The sequence below is a fragment of the Aquila chrysaetos genome, chromosome 3 (genome assembly GCF_900496995.4).
Source record: "Aquila chrysaetos chrysaetos chromosome 3, bAquChr1.4, whole genome shotgun sequence".
In the NCBI taxonomy this organism is placed as follows: Eukaryota; Metazoa; Chordata; class Aves; order Accipitriformes; family Accipitridae; genus Aquila; species Aquila chrysaetos.
This window is the reverse complement of record NC_044006.1, coordinates 22,319,133-22,341,278: the sequence shown is the minus strand read 5'-3', so window position 1 is coordinate 22,341,278 and position 22,146 is coordinate 22,319,133. Positions and strand designations below refer to the sequence as shown.

Below are 22,146 nucleotides of genomic sequence, written 5' to 3'. Positions count from 1 at the left end.
TAGGGGGTTTTGGGTTGGACTTTGGCTGGGACAGCATGCAAAGCTCACATCTCTTTGTTGCCACTCCAATAAACACAGCAAGACCTCACAGGCATAACCTGATCCTCCTCCTTCCAACCTACCCCACAGCTACTGTGCCCTCCACCACAGCCCTGTCTCCCTTCCACCCACCACCAAATCACACGCCTCCCAGCCAAGAACGCATCCCAACCCCGGGCCGATTCAACCCCTCTTAGTCACGGTTCATTTACTAACTGCATTTCAGATTGTTATCCTCCCCTGGTGAAGGGGAGCCAGCGCCCATGCATTGGCAGCCACAAGCAGACAGCACAGTGCCCCTTTCCTGGCACGTCCCGGCCTCGCGTTTGTAGGGAATAATAAGGGATGCAAGCCAGAGCTTCTGAAAGTAACATCGGTTTAAACCTATTTGCAAGGCTATTGCTCCACCTGGCCACAGGTGAGAAGGGAGCCTCAGGGTGGTTTTGGGGACAGCACTGTTCCTTGGTCAGTCAAGGCACTGGCCTGAAGCTCAGAGTCCCTATTGCCAGGGAGCACCTAAATGGGTCCACAAACACCAACGTGGTGGGAGAGCTCTCCTCAACCCGCAGTAACCACTTAGCCCAAACCTATCCCATAAGAAATGCACTCAGCCAACACCAGAGAGGCGGAACATGGGGGCTCTGAAGCACCAAGATGCATCCTAGGCAGCCTCCATTAAACCTCATCTAACCAGGATGACGTACCAAGCACACGCTTGCCATCGGGGCCCCTGTGATACCAGCAACACATTGCTCGAGCAGCTACCACAACTGCTAAGCTCACCCCAGCCTCAGCAAGGAAAGGCTGCTCTGCACCTGGCCCCTACGCTGTTCCCCTCTGGCTTACATCACCTCCCAGGAGGCACTCATTATTCTCCTCTCTGTTTTGTGTTGCAGTTCTCTTATTAGCAGAAGAGCCCCAAGAGTCACTGATCACAAAGCCACAGTCCCAGAAGACAGCAGAGCCTTACAGCAGCCCTCATGCCCCAGGACACGCACGGGGTCACACGTGCGCACCAAGACTTTCCCAGGCTGCGGCCAGCTGAGAGATGCTCTGTTCTAACACAGGTGCCTACCAAATGGACACTGGAAGGGAAGGTCAATCCACTGCTCTTGTAATGGTAGAAGAGCAGCCTCCCAAGACTTAAAATAAAAATTAAAGTGCAAAGACTTGACACTTACCTCGACAGAGCAACCTCCATCTCCCAGATCCCAGGGGGGAGCAGAGCCAGCACAGACCAACCTGCCACCGCAAAAGAACAGCTCCACACAAAGCTCATCTTACCTGGGCACCGCACAGGGTTGATAACTTGTGGCGTTGGTAACTGGCAGCATTTTATATCACAAGTCTCAGATTTCACATTTTAATGAAGTTCCTGCTTCTATATTCAAGGTACAGTTCAAGAAATCCCAGTTCTCATTTTGAAACAAAACCACAAACATGTAGCTTTCATAGAAGGAAAATAAAACAAGCTGCAGGAGCAGCCTAGAAGTCAAGGAGGAATCCAAGCCACCCTTAGGCAAACCAAATTAAGACTTAAAAATAATCTCAAAACTTTTCAAAGGGTTGAACCCTTGAAATCAGAAAAACTAGTTGCTAGACTCAGCCCTCCTGAAGGAGCTGACGGAGAACTGCTAGCTGCTTGCAGTATTTAGACAAAGTAGGTTTGCCTTACAAAGCCAAGAAGAAAAGCCAACAGCGTGCTTGCTCCTACCCCACACCAGTCCTTTTAAGCCAAGGGGAGGAGACCCTCCTGCCCATGGCACCTGGGGCTCGTAAAACCTCACCCAGCTGGGAGCAGGCATGTGGCTTAAAGGAGCCTCCAGAAAAGATGCTGTGGAGAGGGAAGTGGTGGTGGCTTTTTTTTTTTTATTTAATCTTATCAAATTAGAGCCTCTAACAGCAAAATAACAAGTGAAGGGAAATGGTACATGCTCTGATTCCCTCTCTACATGCACTGCTTAATTTTTCCCTATTTAAGCAAAGCCAACAGGTGCAGTGAATTGTATACCTGTGAGCTTTGGGAGAAGACAAGTCACTTTAGAAATGCTGGAAGCAATAAGCCAAGCAGGATGGATGAGCTAGAAAGTTTCCAAGGCATCGTCAACTAGGAGTACTGTGTTTCTCTGCACTGGAAGCCAACAGCATCCCACACTTGCTCCCCTAGGGAAATTAAAAGCAAGATCAAGGTTTGCAGCTGAGCAAACAAGCAAGATCAAGGTTTGCAGCTGAGGCAACAAATTTAACACTTGGACACACATAGAATGGTAGGGTTGCGTTTTTTCACAAAAAGTGTATCATGATCCCTGTGAGAGGGCACCATCCTGCTACAGGGAAGTCAAAAAGCCAGGCGAGAGGCAGGGCAAGCGCTGGCTGGACCAGCTCTGCTCCGACTGCAAGAGATGGAGGCTGGCACTGAAGGCACTTCTCCACTACTCCCCATAGCCAGGGGATCTGCAATGGTACTAAGTCTCTCCTACAGCACTGAATAGCAGCTGGGATATTTTGGAGGAGCAGGCAATCTCTTTCACCACAGGGAGTCACCCCAAAAGGCCCAGGTGTGCTTACAAAGCAGCTTCTGACCATCCTTCCCTCGCCCCGTGCCCGCTCTTGTCCAGTTCTCCGGCCTCACTGCCAGCAGCAGCCAAAACACAAACCAGGAATAACAGCCCCACCTGCCGGGGTCTTGGAAAAGATCCACACCCTCTCATTTTGCAGCTGTGCAACCCACCACCATCATCCTCCTGACACCTGCCAGGTGGGAACGATGCTCAGGTGTTTGCCTGCCCTCAGAAACCCACTTTTGTTAACGTGCCTGCACCCGAGAGCAGCGAAAATCTTGGTACAGTTGTCCTGACCTAGTTCAGACCCAAAAGGCAAATACCCAGACTGTCTCCTTCACTCTCAACATCCTCTCGGCTCTCCAGAGGTGAGGTGGCAAACAGCATCTGGGACCAGAAACCAGCTCCTTGCACAACACTAGCAAATTCAGCATTACAGGCGAGAAACAAAGCTTCACAGCAGCTTTCCCAGGCTGTATGGCCACACCCCGACATTTCCAGCCACAGCGCAGAAACTGAGCAGTGCCGGTGTGCCTGGTTACGGTAAAAGCTTGTCCCAGTCTGTGACGTGACTGTCCTCTTGGCAGACCGGCTCAGAGTTTTGCAACATGCCACGGTTCTTCCCATGCCAAGCTCCCTGCTTTGCATAACCCTAAATCTAAACCTAACCCACACATATGGTGGTGTATAGTCCCTCTGAGCACCTGAAAGGTTATTTATTTCAGTCCTCAACATCCAACCCTGGCTCATACAATATGACTTGTTCCCTCCTCTTCTGAGCTGCCTGCTGTTAAAATCCAAACCCCTGCACTAAGGGTGGTGGGCACACGACATCGCTGAAAGTCAGTCTGTGCTAGATGCAGAGGTTCTGCCCAAGAGTCACTGGCAAGACTGTACCAAAATGAAGAGTTAGCCGCACGACTCAACCCAAGGAACCCTTCTGAGTGTAGTGCAATGCCATTTACAATGAACACGAAGATTTTGTACCAAAGCAGGTTTCTCTGGCCTTCAAAGCAGGGTTAGGAAGCCATCATTTCAAAGGATGCATCCCATGTCCTTTAGAGGATTTATTTTATTCAAACACTTGAACAGTACTAGTAAAAACAATCTTGTAGCCAGTGAAACAAACACTGACAGAAATATTTAGGATTTTGGCACGAGAGACACACCAGTTAAACTCAGGCTTTATGAACACTTTATAAACTGAGGTTTTTAAGCAGCAGCTTGGAAAAGATATGTTATTTCAACTACAGAGATAACAAATACCTTTATTATGTAGTTTTATTCATCACTGAATGCATAAAGGAATTAGGTATAAATAAAAATGACATGCTTTCAAAGTTGGACAGTAGAAAAATGGCAGTGAGTATTCTTAAAAATACAAGTATTAAAAGAGCAAATAAAAACAGCTTCAGAAATCGGTGTCCCAGGAAACAAGAAATTCAGAAAAACGCCGCTGTGGATGAGACTGTACACAGCAAGATCATGCCCAAGGTATGCACCCCAGCCTGTCTCTCTGCGGGGCTGATAATCGAGGATCTTCTTCATTCCCCTTTGCTACATACAGCTGTAAGGCACTGTTCTACCTTTACCTGCCATACAGACTCGACGCGGATGAGGTTCTCACAAACTCAGAGCCTTTGTGGTTTTCACAAACTCCAGGCTGCAAGGGGCTAGGAGCTGGTAGTGCCAAGCATTGACTAGAGGAAAGGAATTTTGCCTGAAATGCTGGCCAATGTCTCTGGAAACTGCAGGGCAGAGGGGAGATGCCACAGCAACTCCTTGGTCCTACAGTGGTAATGAGGCAAATCTGAAATGTTTTTTTTCCTCTGCTAGGATGCACATATTCAAGATGACAGGGTTCATCTGTCCTGAGAAGGTTCAAGTTACACAGCTTTGAAGAGTGCCAAGTTCATGACAATTGCGGATTTACCATGTGCTTTACTCCGTCTAAAGTCTATCTGCACCAGGATGCTATCAACCCAAGAAAGAAAAAAAAAAAATTTAAAATGACAATATCCACTCCAAGTGCACACTGGCACTCCTGGGTGGGAAGGAAGCCTCCTAAGAGAAGCAGTGAGGTGAATTCATCAACCATACACAACTCGCTTTCCTCTGCATACTTACTTATATATTGCACACCAATTCTAGTAAACAGGCTTCCAATATGAGTATACCATACTCCTAAAAGACAGCATCAATCATCCTACAATGATTTCCACTGTTTCACAAAGCACAACAGCCTACAGATGGGAAAAGCGGAACATTTTTGCAGCCGTAAGTAAACAGAGCTGTGTCTCTTCAACAGCGCATAAAGCCCTTTGCTTCCTGTAAAAGAAAAGCCTTGATGTAATCCTACAACAATACTCGGATACTCAAAATATGTGATTTTCTGAGCAAAGAAATGACTGGAGAGGAAAAGGAACATCTGTGAATGGGGGCACATATATTAGGGAGGGAATTGGAAAGCACATGTGTATATGAGATTCATGGATGACATAGCAGCATATTGGCAAGGACTCTTCAACAGCTCATTTCTCCAGAGGGGTTCTGTGATGCTCAGCAACACCAGCTAGCTCCTGTTGCGACCAAAAGGTGGAAGAGAAAGGCTATCCTAAGAAGCATATCTAGCCCAGTTCAACCAACCCAAACCAAATACAAACAGAAGGTCGTGGAGAAAGGGAACTCTGCCAGACCCTCAAGGGAAAGAAATTGTTTTCGCTTCATGGAGATCTCCGCCTAAGCCATCTTGGGTCAGATCACATCCATCCAGAAGAACATGGCTACAATTTCTCTCCTGTCCTTTTTTAACATCAACACTGCATTTGCCAGAAAATATTACAATAATAAACAAGCCACTGCCTCCAAGATTTGCTCCTACCTCCTCTTCCTAGCCCTCTGCACTGCCTCAATAGATCGTATCCACCAGGTATTTGCCACAGGGGAAGCTCTGGCAGATGAAAGATCTCCTGCCATGTCTCTGCCCCTGCCTCCACCCCCTGTGCTGAGACCACTCCTCCCCTGTGCTCCCAGCATGCTAAGGAAGGTAGCCTTCCTGTAACGTGCCCTCTGCTGCTGCAGCCAAGGCTGCCTCCTTTTCTAAAGGGCTGCTATTCATCCCCTCTGCAGAGCTCCATTCAAACAAGCTCTCCCGCCCCACCCCAGTTACCCCAAGAAGGTAATTCTGAATCCACATGCAGAGATCTGTCTCCTGACCCTCTCTTCCCAGATTGTGTGGATCCACCTCTCACTGGCAGTCCTTGGTCCTAAAAAAGACACTTATCATAAAAGTTGAAGTGATACTTTCGGAAATCCTTAGATGAAAACAAGCACATTCCAAGTAATGTGCCAGAAATATTTCAGTATCAAGTACATCAGATGCAGCTATCACGGATTTAAAACAGCACCGTCACCCACACAGGAGCTGTCTGATGACTGGTATATTCTCATTAACTGGAACATGTTCGCATGAAGGAGGTTACAAAACCGATGAAGAAAAGGGACAACGGTGTGTGTGTGTGTGATGGTGTGTGAAATGTTGAAAGTGTGACATGATGAAACAGTCATAGCAATGATCCAAAGTACAGAGGGGTAAGCCTATGCTCAGAGTTTGAAAACTTTTAATGTGGTAGGGTGAAAAGAAAGACCAGGGCGACAAGTTATTTGGGGCAATCTCAGAACTGGGGAGTCAATCAACAGCTGCTGCACAGACTGTCCCCTATCCAGCTACAACACGCACCCAGAGTCCCAAAGCAAAGAGGTTCTCACCCCATCCTGACATGCGGTGACAGACCTCAGGTGGCAGGAAGGAGCCTCCCGCTGCTGGGTGCTGGGAAGTAGAGGACTCGAGGATGTGCAAGGAACACACGTCGGAAGAACACAGCACACAGAACAGGAAAGGCCCTTTTGGGGCCAAAGAGTAAAGTGGTCACATGCCTCTTGGCTAAAAGCTGTTAGTAATTAACAAAATGTTTAGTTGCCTTGCATCTAATAGGTGAAGACAACAGGAAAAAAGATCACCTTCCTTTGGACAGATACTGTGCAATAATGTACATAGCTTGCTTTAGGTTTTTGACTGCTAATATGCACTATTACAGTAAAAGCAAACGAGCACATGTGCTAAAGGAAAACATTCTTTACAGCTTGGTTGGCATGGCTGAAGGTAGAAAAAGGAGAATGCTGAGACCATAGCAATATGGAAAAAAGGATCCAACCTGAATCTCCACCTCCAACGAACAAAACCCCCGTTCCTCTTGGTGGTCCACCTCCCATTATTGCTATTAATCACAGAAATACAACCCTCAAAATAGTTAAAGCACACGAATTAATGCTTGGTTTTTCCCCCGAGAATTACTGTGGTATTTTTGAGGAAGGAATCAGTAACACTGATGCTAGAACTGGTGTTTCACCAGGGGAGCAGCTCCTACTCAAGGGCTCTCCTCCCCACACCGTGGGGCCAGGCCACCACCCGCACCCACCCACCAGACCCCACCTCATCCCACAAACTGGTGAAACCCCACACGGGGAGTGGCAAGAAAACCAGCCCTGCCCTGCACGTCACCCGGTGACATCTTCCCTCCCCTCCACCACTGCCCTCCCGCTGACCAACAGCAAGCTGCCACAAGGGAAGGTGGGAAATGGGAAGGCCCCCCCAGGGCAGGAGGGCAGCCCAGTGCCAGAGCCCAAAACGCCCAACTCCACCAAAAAGGAGTCAAAGAGCAGTTTACAGACCCTCCCACCCTTGCCCAAGGACTGTTCCCCACGCTACCCGCATATTTCACCTGCCAGCAAGGTTAAAAAAAGCAGTACCGGGCACGCTGTGTATTAAACTAGTCTTTATTTCTCTCGCAGTATGGCAGGACTGAAGTTAAGACCACTCCGTGGCAGTGCCAACCCACTCAGTAGCCTGGGCGGTGGGAGCTGCTGACCAGTCCTCGGTGGCAGGCTGGGCACTCCAGTCCTCTGCAATTAACAAAGACAAGAACACTTACTGCACCCCAGCCCTTCCCACCCATTACACCAAACACCCCAACTTCCCACAGACACCCCCCCTACACTGACCTGTGGGGAATTGCTGGATGGGCACGGACGGGACCTGCACTCCCTCAGACCAATCTGCAACCTCGGGCTGAGGAGGAGCAGTGAATTCAGGAGCTGGGGCCGTCCATTCGGTCTGGAACTCCTCCTTCGTAACTGCTTTCTCAGCAGCAGCCTGCTCCTCCTTTTCAATCTGCAACGGAAGAGCGTAGCCTAAGTCTTCCAGAAACACCTCACCACCCTTACCATCATGTACCAGACAATAGCCACCAACTGACAACAGGCAATACAATTAACCAACCACCACCTTTAAGTGTGAAGTGCAATTATTGTATCAGCAAAACCTGTCCTCAACAGCAGGCACACAGGACCAAGGGGCAGGAGCACAAGCAAGACATCCCACAGAGTCACACTTCCTGCCACCAGTCTCCTACCTCCTCAGGATCCCTGTAGAAGTACAAGTCAGGCATGACTTCCCATGGGTGCTCCCGGGAGATGGTGCCACGCATGCGCAGGACCTCTCGAGCCAGCATCCACCACATCAGACCCACTGAGTGGGCTCCCTGGAATAGAGAAAAGTATTTAACACTTGCTGTAAAGCTAAACCTTTGAAAACACCTTTTTTCTTTGAAAGCCCAGACTTATTTGCACCCAATCCAAGATTCTGGTTTGGCAAGAGAAAGGTATTACTTGCTAATGCCCAGACTTATGTACTTGGACTCAGTAAAGCGCTACTTTTTGAGTTCCAGTGATGTTTTCAGGTCTCTGCAGAAATCACAGCGCACTTCAATCACCAGCATCTCAATTTGCTGTATACAGCATACCCTGAAGGAATTCTCCTGCCATGGAGTTTCACACTGTTCACTACCCCACATGAATCTTGTCCAAAAGACAGGAACTATGCTCATCACATCAGCTAGAATGAAGAAATAGAAAACTTGACCAAATCTTACACACATGCTCAGATTTGGCTTCCGTTAGCTTTGGGAAATGACATCTGGATAGAGACGAAAGAGAAGTTTCCCATCTTCCTAGAGTTTACCTTTCAGGTTGTTTCTGGCAAGCTAATGTTTCAGAGCAGTTTCTTCATCAGTGCACTTTATCTTTCATTCACATTCATAAACTGTGGCAAGAATGACTATCAAACTCCACTCATTGGGCCACAAAGACCCTCATGGCGTCAGCGAAAAATCCTGCCAGGTTACTATAGCACACGTCCTACACTTGAGAGTTCCTTGGCCAGAAATTGGCCTCAGCTCCAAGCTCCAACTGTGTGCAGTTCATTTCCTCCTCCCCACCTGCCTGCTAGCTTGTGAGGCCTTAATTAGCTCGTCATCCTAGGAGATGTGTGAGATACAAGCCAATCCTACCCTGCAGAAAGCATCCATCTTGCAACCCAGGGCACACTCTGGAGGAAGGAGATTTGAATGCTACAACAAACCCATTACCTTATTGTTGCAGGGAATAGCAATATCCACATAGCGCAGCGGGGAGTCAGTGTTGCAGAGCGCAATGGTGGGGATGTTGACGTAAGATGCCTCTGTCAGTGGCTGATGATCAGCCCGGGGGTCTGTAACAACCAGGAGTCGTGGCTCACGGAAAGCCGCTTGGATTTGATTTGTGAAGGTACCAGGGGTGAAACGTCCAGCAATAGGAGTAGCCCCAGTGGCAGCAGCAAACTTCAGAACAGCACGCTGCAAAATGGACCACAGCAAAGGTGAAGGAGGAAAACTGCATTTCAACCAAATCACCCAGGTATGCTGTCAGTGAGCACACATGAAATTTAATCGAACTATTTGTTTCAATTCCTGTGAAATCAGGACTCGCCACCAGCTCTGTGCTCAGAATGAAACAAAATAAAAATGTTTCTGAAAATAGCTACACCAACACCACGAGTTAGAAGGACCATCTCCACCAACAAAGCAGGAAGTAAAGATACAGAAAAAAACCTTTTTTTTCCTGAAGTTATTGGCAAGCTCTACTCCAGTGTCTCATAATCAAATCATGAAAAGGAGGATAAAACAAGAAGTTTATGAAAAAAACAAAGGCAATTTTCTTCCATGATTTCTACATCCTTTCATTATCCAGTAGCATAACTTCAGGAACTACAGGAAAAGCTCAGCAGTAAATATACACAAACTGTAGCTGTGTCCATTAAAGTTGCAGTTGGCAGTTCTTACTCATTTGCAACAACTTTCAACTTCTCAGGCATGTGGCAGGGCCTACTATCAAACTCCAATCATAGAGGGAGCTCCTCTCCTGGCGTTAGCGAAAACCCTGCCATCTGGTTTGCTGTAGCACACTTCCGACACTTGAGAGCTCATTGGCCAGGAACTGACCTCAGCATCAAGCTTTAATAGTGTGCAGGTCAAATCCATACAAACCTAAGCTCTTCCTTTGTAAATCCACCCCATGTCATTCACAATCTCCCTTAACATTTGTGGCACCACCTGCATTAGTCCAGAGAAACTCAAGCTCACAGATAAACTTCAGTGGCTAAATAGGTTTTATTTAAAGGTTGTGTCTCCTCCTATGACAGATTTTTTTGCTAAAAATCTACAAACGAAATTAAAAGTATACCAATTACTATACCTTGCTCAGTAACACAGCAAATGATTTCTTTGAAAACTTTTGTATCAGGTGCTTACTGTCCGCAAAAAGCAGTTCCAACGACTCACAGAATTATTGGGGGGGGGGGCGGCCCACCAGAGGACTCACCACTGATATACCAGAAATCCAACAGGAAGTACCCGAAGAAGGATATGAAAGAAAACCAAGTTACCAAATTACTACCCTACAACTACAGAAATGGGGAGTGGGTTTCAACTGATCTGTTCTAAGCTGCAGGTGCAACACAAGAGACGTGTCCAAAAAAGTGTTCCTGGAACCAAAATCTGTGTTACTCCCTTTTATAATCAAGCTGCCACTGGTAAGCAATGATGCATGGCAAGAGAGTCCTGCTCCCAAGACTGCAGGCCTAATGACCAATGAATGTCCATACCTGTCCAGTATTTCTAGAAGAAATGACGCTCACATCAGCTGGGTTCTCAATAGCAACAATGGCACGGGCTGCCAGGAGCAGCTTCTCCCAGGTCCTCTTCAGATTGATGATGTAAATACCTATTGGTGACAAAAAGTGTTCAGAGCAACCAGCGAATACAAGGCTTTAGAGCAACCAGCAAATACAAGACCCTAAGGGAGGACAGCACTCTTCTGCCCTTAAACTTGTCGCATGGCTGTGGTTAATCCAAAATTCTAGTTAGTGGAAACCTATTCCAAGAAAAATCCTCTTATATGGTTTTAATGTAGCACACTTCTAGCACTTGTCAACATGAACCAGGGCCTGGTATGAGCTTCAATCTTTTAACAGGATGCAGCTCAGACTGAAGAACAATGCAAACAAGCAGCAGAAATCACTACTGAGACATTAAAACCATTTTGTTACTATAGCCAAGAACTAGCAGAAGTGCCCAAATCCAGCTGTGGTTGGCTTACCGAGTTCTGAAATCCGCAGCTTATTCTACTTCTCCGAGTAACACGATTCAAACCATGAAGCGGTCTGCACCTTTCAGGACATGCAGAATCCGCTTGAGAGCTCACGCATTAGCACCTTCCTGCTTTCTTCTGCTGTGCCCACAAAATCCCCCCTGCCCATCCCAAGGCTACCCATCCTACGGGTTTACCGTCGCTTTTCCTTTTGTAGATATACTGCTCCATCTGGAAGTCAAGGTTGGTGCCTCCCAGGTGGGTCCCAGCAGCGAGGAATTTGAGGACATCCTCCTCCTTCATCTGCAGGACATCCAGACCTCCGGACATTGTGGGGTTTCCCTTTGGAAGCGACGACAGGGAACCTGCAGGCACAAGCACCCGGTTCAGCCACGGTCGGACTCCCGCCTCCCCCCGCCCCACGAGGGCCCGGGCCCACGCGCACGCCAGCGGCCCCGGCCGCCATCTTGGCCGCGCCGGCCGCTTCCCCCCGCCCCGCCATCCGGCAGGCCTCGGCCTTCCCCGCGGCTGTGCCACGTCCGGCCGCCGGCACCACGGAGGGAGGGGCGCGGAGGGACCCGCCGTTGGCGCCGCGGGGCGCAGGCACCCCCCCCCGCCGCCCCCCCTCGGCCGCCGGCCCGGACTCACGCTAACAACGCCGTATGGAGATGCGGGCGGGCGCGGAACGAAAGGGAAGGCCGCGTGCCCCCTGACGTCTATATATAGCCTCGCCGGCCAATGGGGAGCGGAGGGAGGGGCGGGGCTCCTCCGGTTGCTAAGGAAGGAGGTGCCTGGCGACCGGGGGCCGGGATTTTGGCGGGAGCGCCTGAAAGCTGTGCCTCCTCGGGCACAGAGGGTTTAAGGCCGGGCTTTTGAGCTCTTCCCGAGCCTTTCCCCGCCCCGGTTCTGAAATAAATTTGTAAGATGGCAGCGCGCTCTTCAGAGCGTGCCGTGGCTTGCTCTGTGAGCAAACTTCAAGCTTCTTTTGCGCCCTTGAAGTAAGATTTACCACTTTAGAATTCTGTTTTCCTGTTAAAAGTGAAATATGCTCTCTCGTTTTCAGGGGTTGATGGTTATATGATGAAGTGTATCCAGCTTCTATCTGTTGCACCGTGTGGGAGAGCTTGTGCAGCCCGGGCTGCCCCTGTCTTCTAGAGAAATTGCAGTAAAGGTAGGTTAAATTGGCACTGAACTTACACGTTCTGTTCTGCGGTGCACATTCATGTGGTAACTTCCCCCTTGGGGGATTTTTTTCTTTGTTTGCTTTTCAGAAGCAACAGAAAGTGATCAGATTTAAGACGCTTCATCATCTCTGTCCTATTCTGGGAGCAGACACGGGCCTGAGAGTGGAGTTTCTTAGAAAAAAAGAAGTGACATTTACTTTGTTATGCTCGCTTTCATCCAGATCTGGATAAATTTCTGGACGGCGCAGACACTATTGCCAGTGTCTTCTCCAAGTAACAATTCATCTCCGTGTCTTTCTAATAACAGTGGTCTTTTAGTTTTCTTTTATCTGTTTTAACCTAATATAACTACAGCGGTGCGATTGGGCATCGAACCTCCCGACAGCCCCTTTGCAATGACTGCGCACCGAGTTGTTCTGGAGGAGATTATTTAAGTAGCAGGTTACAACATCAGCTCACACATGTTCTTCGCTTCTTGTAAAATGAGACCTTGTCCTGTTTTGGTGAGGGGCCGCTGTCAGCCACTTTCCATCATTCCCACAAAAATTCAACCTGCAAGTTAGGATCTGGCTCTCACACTGTTGCCCTTTTCTGTATGCTTGTTAGATGATCTTAATTAGCAAGATTGCCAGATCCGTTTTATAATATTTTTTAGAGAATAACTTAGAGAATATTCTTCAAAGAGTAATTCACACATTTGCCACATGGTGGTGACAACGGTAGGTGAAACGAAACTCAGCAAACAGTTAATTGAGCTCTCAGCAAGAACATGAACTATTACACAGGTACCTAAGAGATTATAGACTTTTGTTGCACTTTGGTAAGTGCGCTGTAGATAGTGAGAGCTGACCTGTTGGGGCTATGTACAACACATATCTCCCAACAGAAGCACGATGTGAATATTAGCTTGGGAGGGGAAGTGGTGGTGTTAGCATGGTGTGTGCAATGGATTTAGTCTGGAGAGCTCTCCTGCATAATCAAAAACCATCCATAGTAAGAGTGTATTTGAACATAATGATCGGAAGTTCAGTAATAAATGTTGCAGTAAATACAATGTTATCAAAGGAGTGCCAGTGGCAAGCATTCCAGGCTCCTCCAGAATCTCTAATACTTCACTTCTTGTTGTTAGAGTTTGGGCCCTTTCTGGCAGACCATGAGCTCCACAGCCCATGAGAGGGCTTGGAAGAGTCATGCTAAAACTTGACAGTAAAGTATTTCTAATTATTTTCTTAAGCAACCTGAAAGTTTGCTTTATTTTTTAACTGTGTGCTAAGACACTTTAAAATAAATCTCTGCCACTAATGAACATGTCCCTCAGGTAGAAGTGTATCTAATCATGTGGTTTAGACCATGTCTCTCCTGTCACTATTAACACTGAACTTTGTTACACAATTCTATGCAAAGTGTGGCAGACATTGTTTTTTAAAAGTTGGGTTAGATTCAAAATATTCCTTATCGAAAAGAAACTTACAGTTTAGTCACCTCATCTGATTACAAAGATACTGAAGCTGATATTAAACATAAACAGCTTGAATGTGAAGGACAGAGATGTTCCTACTTCTTTTGTGCAAACTGTTGTCAGTCACCAACAGCAATCAGTGAAATGCGGATTTAGCATGGAAGAACCCCTCGAGTGATAGACCCTGCCATTCTCATCACAGACTAGCCTACAGTTGTGGGGAACAGCATACAGGGGAACAGTTATTCAGTAACTCAGGTGGACAGGGCCATAGCTGGGGCTGGTTTTGACTCTTCAGTCAGTACCAGCAAGGCAGTGATGTTCTGGAGGAAGCCCTGCATAGGGTCTCCAGGATGGAGCCCAGAATGGATGAGAGAAGGCTGAGGGCAGTCCCTGGGTGCAAGGAGCAGTCTTTCTCCGAAGCAAGCAAAACAGCACGTGGAAGCAAACCCACAGAAAGGGGCTCTCAGCCACTGGTCCTCCCGCAGCACAAAGGAGACTTGGGGCAGGCAGGTGGAGAGAAGCATCATGGAGTTACTACCAGCCTTTGGGTGGTGCATTGAGAACCTCAGGCAGGTTGCTGGGGTGGTCACAAAGCCCCAGAAAGAGCATCTCCCCGACAGCCAGACCAGGCTGCGGGGGAGAGCAGCAGCCCTTGCCAGAAGAAGCCTCTGAGGAGGGGGCTGTAACAGGACCCTTCCAGTGGTGGGAAAGAGCCACGGGGCTGCAGCGGAGAGGTGTTCTCTGCTGCCAGAACAGGTTCTGCGATGAACAGATTGAACTGTGCATCTTAAGAAGGCGCTCAGGCAGAAAGATGTTTGGGCAGTATCTTCCCCACCAAACGTGCCAGTGGGTGTCATCCAAGAGATGGCGTGGCACCCCTGGAGCTGGACCCTCCAGAAGACAAAGAGGAACCCATGGAGATCAACCCGCCTCCAGCGAAGCTGCACAATACCCTGCTTCTTTATAAATTCCGTCTTGGCTTGTGTTTCAAAGGTTTGTTATTATTTCTTTCATGTTTTGTGAAAACATACTTCGGCAAATCTATTTCTTTATTTCTAGTTCTACAAAGCTAGAATTGCCTAGCATCTGTTACAAAAGTTGTGGAGGTCTCGTTTTAACCGCATACTGTTTTGTCATTTTTACTAAAACTCCTTAATGCATTATGATAAAATCTCCCAAAGCATTTCATAGTGATGAAATTGGAATTAAGAAACAGTGCAATGTGGAAAATCAGCTTGATACTTCAAAACCAGAAGCGATGCCAGAAGGGATAACCATATTGAAGAGCTCCACACTGGGTTTGTAAAAGTACACACATATATATGCGTGCGTGTGAGTTGAGGAATACTTTCTGCTCAGTTTCTGGTGTCAGTGATTATGCATGGCACATTAATACATGAAAAATAAAAATTAAAAGAGCAAGCAAAGCATTTGCCTGTTTTTTAGGTGAAATGGAGATCCATAATTCAATGTTTTATTACAAGGACAGTGCCTTTAAACTGTTCTTTTTCTATCTTTCCCACCCTCCACTACCCAAGAGGGTCAGGGAGCTTGTCTGCTGTGGGACCAGCTCAGAACACCTGCATTTGAATCAAGAGTGAATGTTAGAACTTGTTGTGCTGCATGTTTGTCAAGCCTTTGAAGAACTAGTTTTACAAGGTCAGGTCGGAGGACTGCCTGGTGTGTGCCTGGGAAGATGTGGCTGAAGACAGTCACGAGTATGCGTGTGGAGTGTGTGTTTAAGTGTTCTGAGGACTGGCAAACATCCCAGTTGAGCCAGATATGCGCTCCTGTTTTAGTAACATATAAATGTGCTGTAAGAGACAATGAAGAGGTCTTTTTGCCATTGTTTTGGAACCATCTCGTTGTCATCCCGAGTGCCTCTTTCATCGCCGCATTTTTGGTGCCCCGTGTGAAGCTCCAGGAGACGGCAGAAAGCTCAGAGGAACTTTGCGGTGACCCGCAACCCGACGGGTGAGTAATTGTGGCCACAATTCCTTAAAAATCAGGAACAGTAGCATCCGTTGAATGGAAAAGCTACGGGGTTGTGTAGAATAGCACGATGGGACAAGCTGTATCACAAGAGCATCGCTTATACTTAAAGGTTTTGCAACAAATAGTTCGTGCAGCGGGATTTAAGCTTACTGAAAAGCAACTAGAACAGTTATTGCTCTTGGTAAAAGAACATTGTAATTGGTTTACGCAGAACGGTACCTTTGATACAACGCTTTGGGAAAGAGTGGGGGAGCACATGCAAACAAGAAAGGAGCTGAGGCTTGCACTTCCCAATTCAGCTATTATAACGTGGAAATTCCTTTTTGCCGCTTTACAACCGTTAAAGGCTTCTGAGGCTGATGTGGAACAAAAACCTGAGGCTGATGGTGATAATAACCGTGATTCTGACGAAGTTATTCCATCGGCTCCAGCGGCCCCCCAACCAGAACCAGATTTATATCCCCCACCACCGCCCGCACCACCACCGCAAAACGCACACACCCCGCCGGCAGGCCGGCGGGCAGCGGGCGGGAGCACGGGCTCCGCGGGGTTGCCGGCCCCCACCACCGCCTGCGGGTCCCCACCACCGCCTGCGGGTCCCCGCCGCCGCCTCCCGCGGCCTCCGCGCCCGCTTCGCCGCCGCCCCACCACGCACCCCGACCGCCCGGTACTCCCCCTCCAGGGTTTGCAGAACTTAAACAGAACCTGGCTTTGCTGCCTTGCCTGTATCTCTTTCTCCTGCTAATCCCTCTGACTCTATGCCCCTGTCTAGTCCTGTGGCTTGTGCCTTGCAGCGGTGCAGGGAAGAGACTGTGTCACAAGGAGATCGTACTACTTTCCCTTTCCCTGTAATATTTCGCCAAAATCAAAACCCTGTTCACAACGGCTTGCCTTATCAGGTTTTTAAAGAATTGAGGAAGTCCGTACAGGAAAATGGTTTACAGAGCACGTTTACAGTTGGAATTGTAGATGCTATCTCGAATTCTTATATAATGACACCTTGGGACTGGTTTGCATTAATGAAAACGGTGCTTACCTCAGCACGGTACTCTGTTTGGAAATTAGAATACCAAGAATTAGCTATTATTATTTGGGTTCCAAATTCAAAACAAGTTCCCCGAGGTGAAGGGAACTTTGGTAGCGCAAATGAAAATGTCTTTTGGACAAAAGCTATTACTACAAAACAGCCCACATTAGAAATTCAAATACAGGGAAAAAGAGTTTTCGGGACTAGCAGATACAGGTGCCGATGTTTCGATTATGTCTCAAAATGTTTGGACACCTGATTGGCCTGTAGAACCAGTACATACTGCCATCACAGGAATAGGGGGGTTGCAAGTACCACTTCGGAGCATTCATTTGTTAGCAGTAACTGGCCCTGAAAAAAAGGGGGCATGGATTCAACCTTATGTAAATGCAAACACCCATGAATCTATGGGGACGAGACTTGTTGCAGCAATGCAACATGACATTAACCATGGAAAAGTCAAATTTATTGTAGCGGTCACTGACATTAAAGCCCTGCTCAAACTGAAATGGTTAACAGAAAAACCAGTTTGGGTTGATCTGTGGCCATTAAAAGGGGACAAGTTAACTCATGCCATACAACTAGTCCAGGAACAGCTTCAAACAGGGCACATTGTTCAGTCTAATAGCCCATGGAATACCCCCATTTTTGTTACCCCTAAAAAATGAGGGAAATGGAGACTATTGCATGATTTGATAGCTATTAATGCAGTAATGCAATCAATGGGATCTTTATAACCAGGAATCCCAAATCCTACTGTTTTACCAGCAGATTGGAACCTTTTCATAATTGATTTAAAAGATTGCTTTTTCACTATCCCTCTCCATCCTGAAGACTGTGAACATTTTGCTTTTTCTGTGCCTTCTGTAAATAATGCACAGCCAATGGATAGATATCATTGGACTGTGTTGCTACAAGGAATGATGAATAGCCCTACAATTTGTCAGCTGTATGTTGCTGCCGTTCTGGCACCCGTTCAACAACAGTTCCCTTCTAGTATCATTTATCACTATATGGATGATATTCTCATCAGTGCTAAAGAACAAACATATATTGTTCAAACCTTAGAACAGTTACTGATAGCACTTCAAGCTCATGGATTGCAAGTTGCAAAAGAGAAAATTCAGTCCATGCCGTCCTGGAAATATCTAGGGTGGGTTTTATCTGAACGACATGTTAAGCCTCAGACACTAAAATTAGACGTACAAATCGGCACCCTCAACTATGCTTAAAAACTGTTAGGAGCTATTAATTGGGTTCACCCTATGCTCGGATTAGCTAATCATCAACTGTGTAATCTCTTTAATTTATTAAAGGGCGATTCCAATCTCGCTTCGAAGCGAACATTGACCTCTGCTGCAGAGCAAGAGCTGAAATTAGTTACTGAACACATTTCAAAGATGAAAGCAGATCGCATAAGGAGTTCTTTGCCTGTCCGTTTCTTTGTACTCAGGACAGAGTATCAGCCAATTGGATTAATAGGACAGCTAGAAATTACAAAGTATATTATTTGGAATGGATTTTTCTCCCCAACACGCTAAAGAAAACAATCACTACTCCAGCTGGACCGTATGCTCTTCTTATAATGAAAGGCCATGCTCAGGTGCAAAGTATTACCGGTTATGATCCAGAAATAATTCATCTGCTGCTCACTACCTCTAATTATCAATTCCTTTTAGAAAATTCTGAGCAGTTTCAGATTGCATTGGCTGATTTTGTAGGCAGAATTACATTTTCCTATCCACCCGATAAATTCTTACATAACTTAATATATTTACCTCTAGCTGAAGACGTAACTGTTCAAACATGAAATCTATTAACCATGCTAAAACTGTTTTTGTAGACGCCTCCAGAAAAACAGGAAAAGCAGCTGTATTGTGGCATGACAACAATGAGTGGAAATATTCAGAAACAAAACATGACGGATCTACTCAAAAAATTGAACTCTGGGCAGTTTTGCGTGCCCTCACATTGTTTTCACATGAGCCCTTAAATATAGTATGCGACTCTGAGTATGTTGTTAATATTGTTCAACGTATCAATGGTGCCTTTCTGAAAGAAATTAATGACAGAGAGTTGTTTGATTTGCCTTTGCAAATTCAGTCTTTGATTTCCCATCGAAAACATCCCTTATTTATTGTTTACATTCGATCTCATACCACTTTATCAGGACCCTTGACAAAAGGTAATGCAAGAGCGGATTCATTGACAGTAGCTGTATTACGATTTGATTATGCAAGAGCATCTCATTCCCTTTTTCACCAAAATGCTGCTGGCTTGAGCAAACAATTTAAGATTTCTTTATCTCAAGCCAAGGACATTATTCGCTCTTGCCCTGATTGTCAGCAACTGACACCACACAGTTTTCCTAGTGGTGTTACACCTTGAGGCCTACAAGCTAATGAAATATGGCAAACAGATGTTACCCATGTAAATTCTTTCGGACGTCTTAAGTATGTACATGTATCTGTAGATACCTTTTCTGGAGTGCTGTGTGCGTCTGCACGCACAGGGGAGATGGTAAAAGATATCAAAAAACACTGGACCCGTTGTTTTGCAATTCTTGGGGTTCCCAAAATGATAAAAACAGACAACGGGCCTGGTTACACCGCTAAAAGCACACAATTGTTTCTGCAACAATGGGGTATAGCTCATGTCACAGGGCTACCCTATAACCTGCAAGGACAAGGTATAATTGAATGCAGCCATGCGACCTTAAAAAATATGCTGTTAAGACAAAAAAGGGGGAATATGAGCCCACAGGAACAATTAGACAATGCAATTTGTACCTTAAATTTTTTAAATGTGAATTCTCAACAATCTGTCACACCCATGGAAAAGTATTATTCTGGTGAACAGGTGAAGTTTACAGAACGACCAAAAGTATTATATCGAGATCCATTAGTAAGTAACTCATGGCTTGGTCCTATTGTACTAATAACTCGGGGAAGAGGGTATGCGTGTGTTCTTCTACCAGCAGGACCCAGGTGGCTGCCTGCTTGTCACGTAAACCCTATTATGAGCTGATGAAACTACTGGGACAACCCAATCCTGCAGATGAAGACTCTGAATTTGAAAGAGTAGAAACGAATGAAGAGGAAGTGGCGCATCGAGAATGAAAAAGCTATCACGTGGGGAGATTTGAAGAGAATGCAGCAACAAGCTAGCATGATGATGCAATGTGTAGGAGCAGTTCCTACTCCAGAGAACATCTTTTTTAGCATACCTGGCAATAGTGGCCAGCAACAGTACTGTAAGAATTCTGATCTTTTTTCTTTACATAGTCACCATGGCTCAATCACAACATTTTTATTGGGCCCATGTTACTGACCCTCCCTTGTTTAGGCCAGTAACATGGTGGGATTCAGAGATTCCTGTCTCTAGTAATGACACAAAATGGATGGGAGGCGTATGGTTACCACCTCCTGGCCCACGAGAAGAAAAGAAAGAATGGATCCGTGTCAATGACACACATACTTATTATTCTGAATTTCCTCCTTTTTGCTTATCCAACCAAGTTGTAAATAATTGTTTGCCAGTGACACTCAAATTTCATTTGCTTTATCAGCAACATGAGAATAAACAGTTCCATATAGGAAATTTGACTTATCTCTATTATTGACATTGATCATGATTCAATCATTAATGACACTAATCTTTCTGATTGTAGATTGGGGACCCAGAAGACACCTTATAAGTAGTTCATCACATCCAGTTAACTTCTCACAAGTAACGAATGAAACCCTCAAAGGGTCCGAGGGAGGATTGTCTGGGCCAGTATTACAAGCTCAGTATAATAACAACACTGGACCCTTTTTTCATGAAGTCATGGATGATAGGTATGCCATTTATAAAACGACAAATAGCTCATGGTGATTATCGAAAGAACAATTCATTGTATACTTTGAACCTGACACAGAATCACAAAGATTCGGTGATGATATGTACTTCACATCCTTATGTTTTTGTAGCAGCTCAATCTGTAGATATTGCTTTACATAACCATGCTTTTGAAACTAATCTGAGTCAACCTTGGTATTTTAGCTGTTTTACTCATAAGAATATATCTGAACTAAATCTTATAGTAATCATGCCAATGCGACGTCATGCTGAATTGTGGATCCCTGTAAATATGACCAAATCGTGGGAAGGGGAATCAGGATTAAGTCAATTATCAAGGCTTTTAAAGCAGACAAATAGTCACCCAGAATGATTTATAGGATGGCTAACTGCCTTTATAGTATCAGCTATTATTATTGCAACTACTGCCGCCGTTGCTACCACGGTGCTTGCGAAATCTGTTCAGACTGCTCACACAGTAGCTAATGTATTAGAAAATGTTACAGCTGAAATAAATACCCAGGTACAAATTGATCAACAAATACTAGCATGATTGGACACTTTAGAAGCAGTGGTAATTTGGCTTGGAGTGTATTGGGTTTGTGTGGCAAGGTTTTGGTAGCGGGGGGTTACAGGGGTGGCTTCTGTGGGGGCTGCTGGTGGCTTCCCCTGTGTCCAATGGAGTCAATGCCGGCTGGCTCTAAGATGGCCCCGCCGCTGGCCAAAGCCAAGCCCATCAACAATAGTGGTAGCGCCTCTGTGACAACATTTTAAAAAAAAAAGCGGGGGGGGGGGGGGGGGGGAGAGAAAAAAAGAAAGAAAAAAAAAAAAGGAGGGGGAGGGTTGCGGGACACACAGAAACTGCAGCCAGAGAGAGTGAGAACATGTAAGAGAAACAACCCTGCAGACACCCAGGTCAGTGAAGGAGGGGGGAGAACATGCTCCAGGCGCCAGAGCAGAGATTCCCCTGCAGCCCGTGGTGAAGACCATGGTGAGGCAGGCTGTCCCCCTGCAGCCCATGGAGGTCCACGGTGGAGCAGATATCCACCTGCAGCCCGTGGAGGACCCCACGCCGGAGCAGGTGGGCACCCAAATGAGGCTGTGACCCTGTGGGAAGCCCGTGCTGGAGCAGGCTGCTGGCAGGACCTGTGGATCTGTGGAGAGAGAAGCCCACAGGGCGGGTTTTCTGGCAGGACTTGTGACCCCGTGGGGGACCCACGCTGGAGCAGTGTGCTCCTGAAGGACTGCACGCCGTGGAAGGGACCCATGCTGGAGCAGTTCGTGAAGGGCTGCAGCCTGCGGGAGGGACCCATGTTGAAGTTTGTGGAGGACTGTCTCCCGTGGGAGAGACCCCACGCTGGAGCAGGGGAAGAGTGTGATGAGTGCTGCCCCTGAGGAGGATGAAGCAACAGAGATAACATGTGACGAAGTGACCACAAACCTCATTTCCCATCTCCCTGTCCAGCTGACGAGTGGGGAGTGATAAAACGGCTTTGGTGGGCACCTGGCTTCCAG

The 22,146-nt window shown here is 46.7% G+C and overlaps 1 protein-coding gene, 1 long non-coding RNA gene and 2 other non-coding genes across 4 annotated transcripts; 1 reads left to right on the top strand and 3 right to left on the bottom strand.

The window, feature by feature from the left end:
• Nucleotides 1-7,420: 7,420 nt before the first annotated feature.
• On the bottom strand, nt 7,421-11,869 carry RPSA (ribosomal protein SA). Its single transcript, XM_030007516.2, has 7 exons — nt 11,772-11,869; nt 11,321-11,488; nt 10,639-10,757; nt 9,086-9,331; nt 8,072-8,200; nt 7,662-7,830; nt 7,421-7,562 (listed from the first exon to the last, which is right to left on the bottom strand). Exons 2-7 carry the CDS (start codon nt 11,451-11,453, stop codon nt 7,468-7,470), a joined length of 891 nt encoding a protein of 296 aa, XP_029863376.1. The 5' UTR covers nt 11,454-11,488; nt 11,772-11,869; the 3' UTR covers nt 7,421-7,467.
• LOC115340015 lies at nt 8,759-8,917 on the bottom strand. Its single transcript, XR_003922896.1, has one exon. It is a non-coding gene; the product is annotated as a small nucleolar RNA SNORA62/SNORA6 family (small nucleolar RNA).
• Nucleotides 9,846-10,005, bottom strand: LOC115340016. Its single transcript, XR_003922897.1, has one exon. It is a non-coding gene; the product is annotated as a small nucleolar RNA SNORA62/SNORA6 family (small nucleolar RNA).
• Nucleotides 11,870-19,349: 7,480 nt separating the features above from the next.
• LOC121233162 lies at nt 19,350-21,393 on the top strand. The gene is made up of 2 exons (XR_005931991.1): nt 19,350-20,044; nt 20,462-21,393. It is a non-coding gene; the product is annotated as an uncharacterized LOC121233162 (long non-coding RNA).
• Nucleotides 21,394-22,146: the final 753 nt, after the last annotated feature.

Bases quoted from the DNA above. Each gene is read 5' to 3' on its own strand.
- RPSA (XM_030007516.2), bottom strand. From the start codon at position 11,453: ATGTCCGGAGGTCTGGATGTCCTGCAGATGAAGGAGGAGGATGTCCTC. The intron at 8,201-9,085 runs GTAATGGGTTTG...TCTCTATTCCAG, and splicing joins CTATTCCCTGCAACAATAAG to GGAGCCCACTCAGTGGGTCT. The intron at 7,563-7,661 runs GTCAGTGTAGGG...TGTTAATTGCAG, and splicing joins CATCCAGCAATTCCCCACAG to AGGACTGGAGTGCCCAGCCT.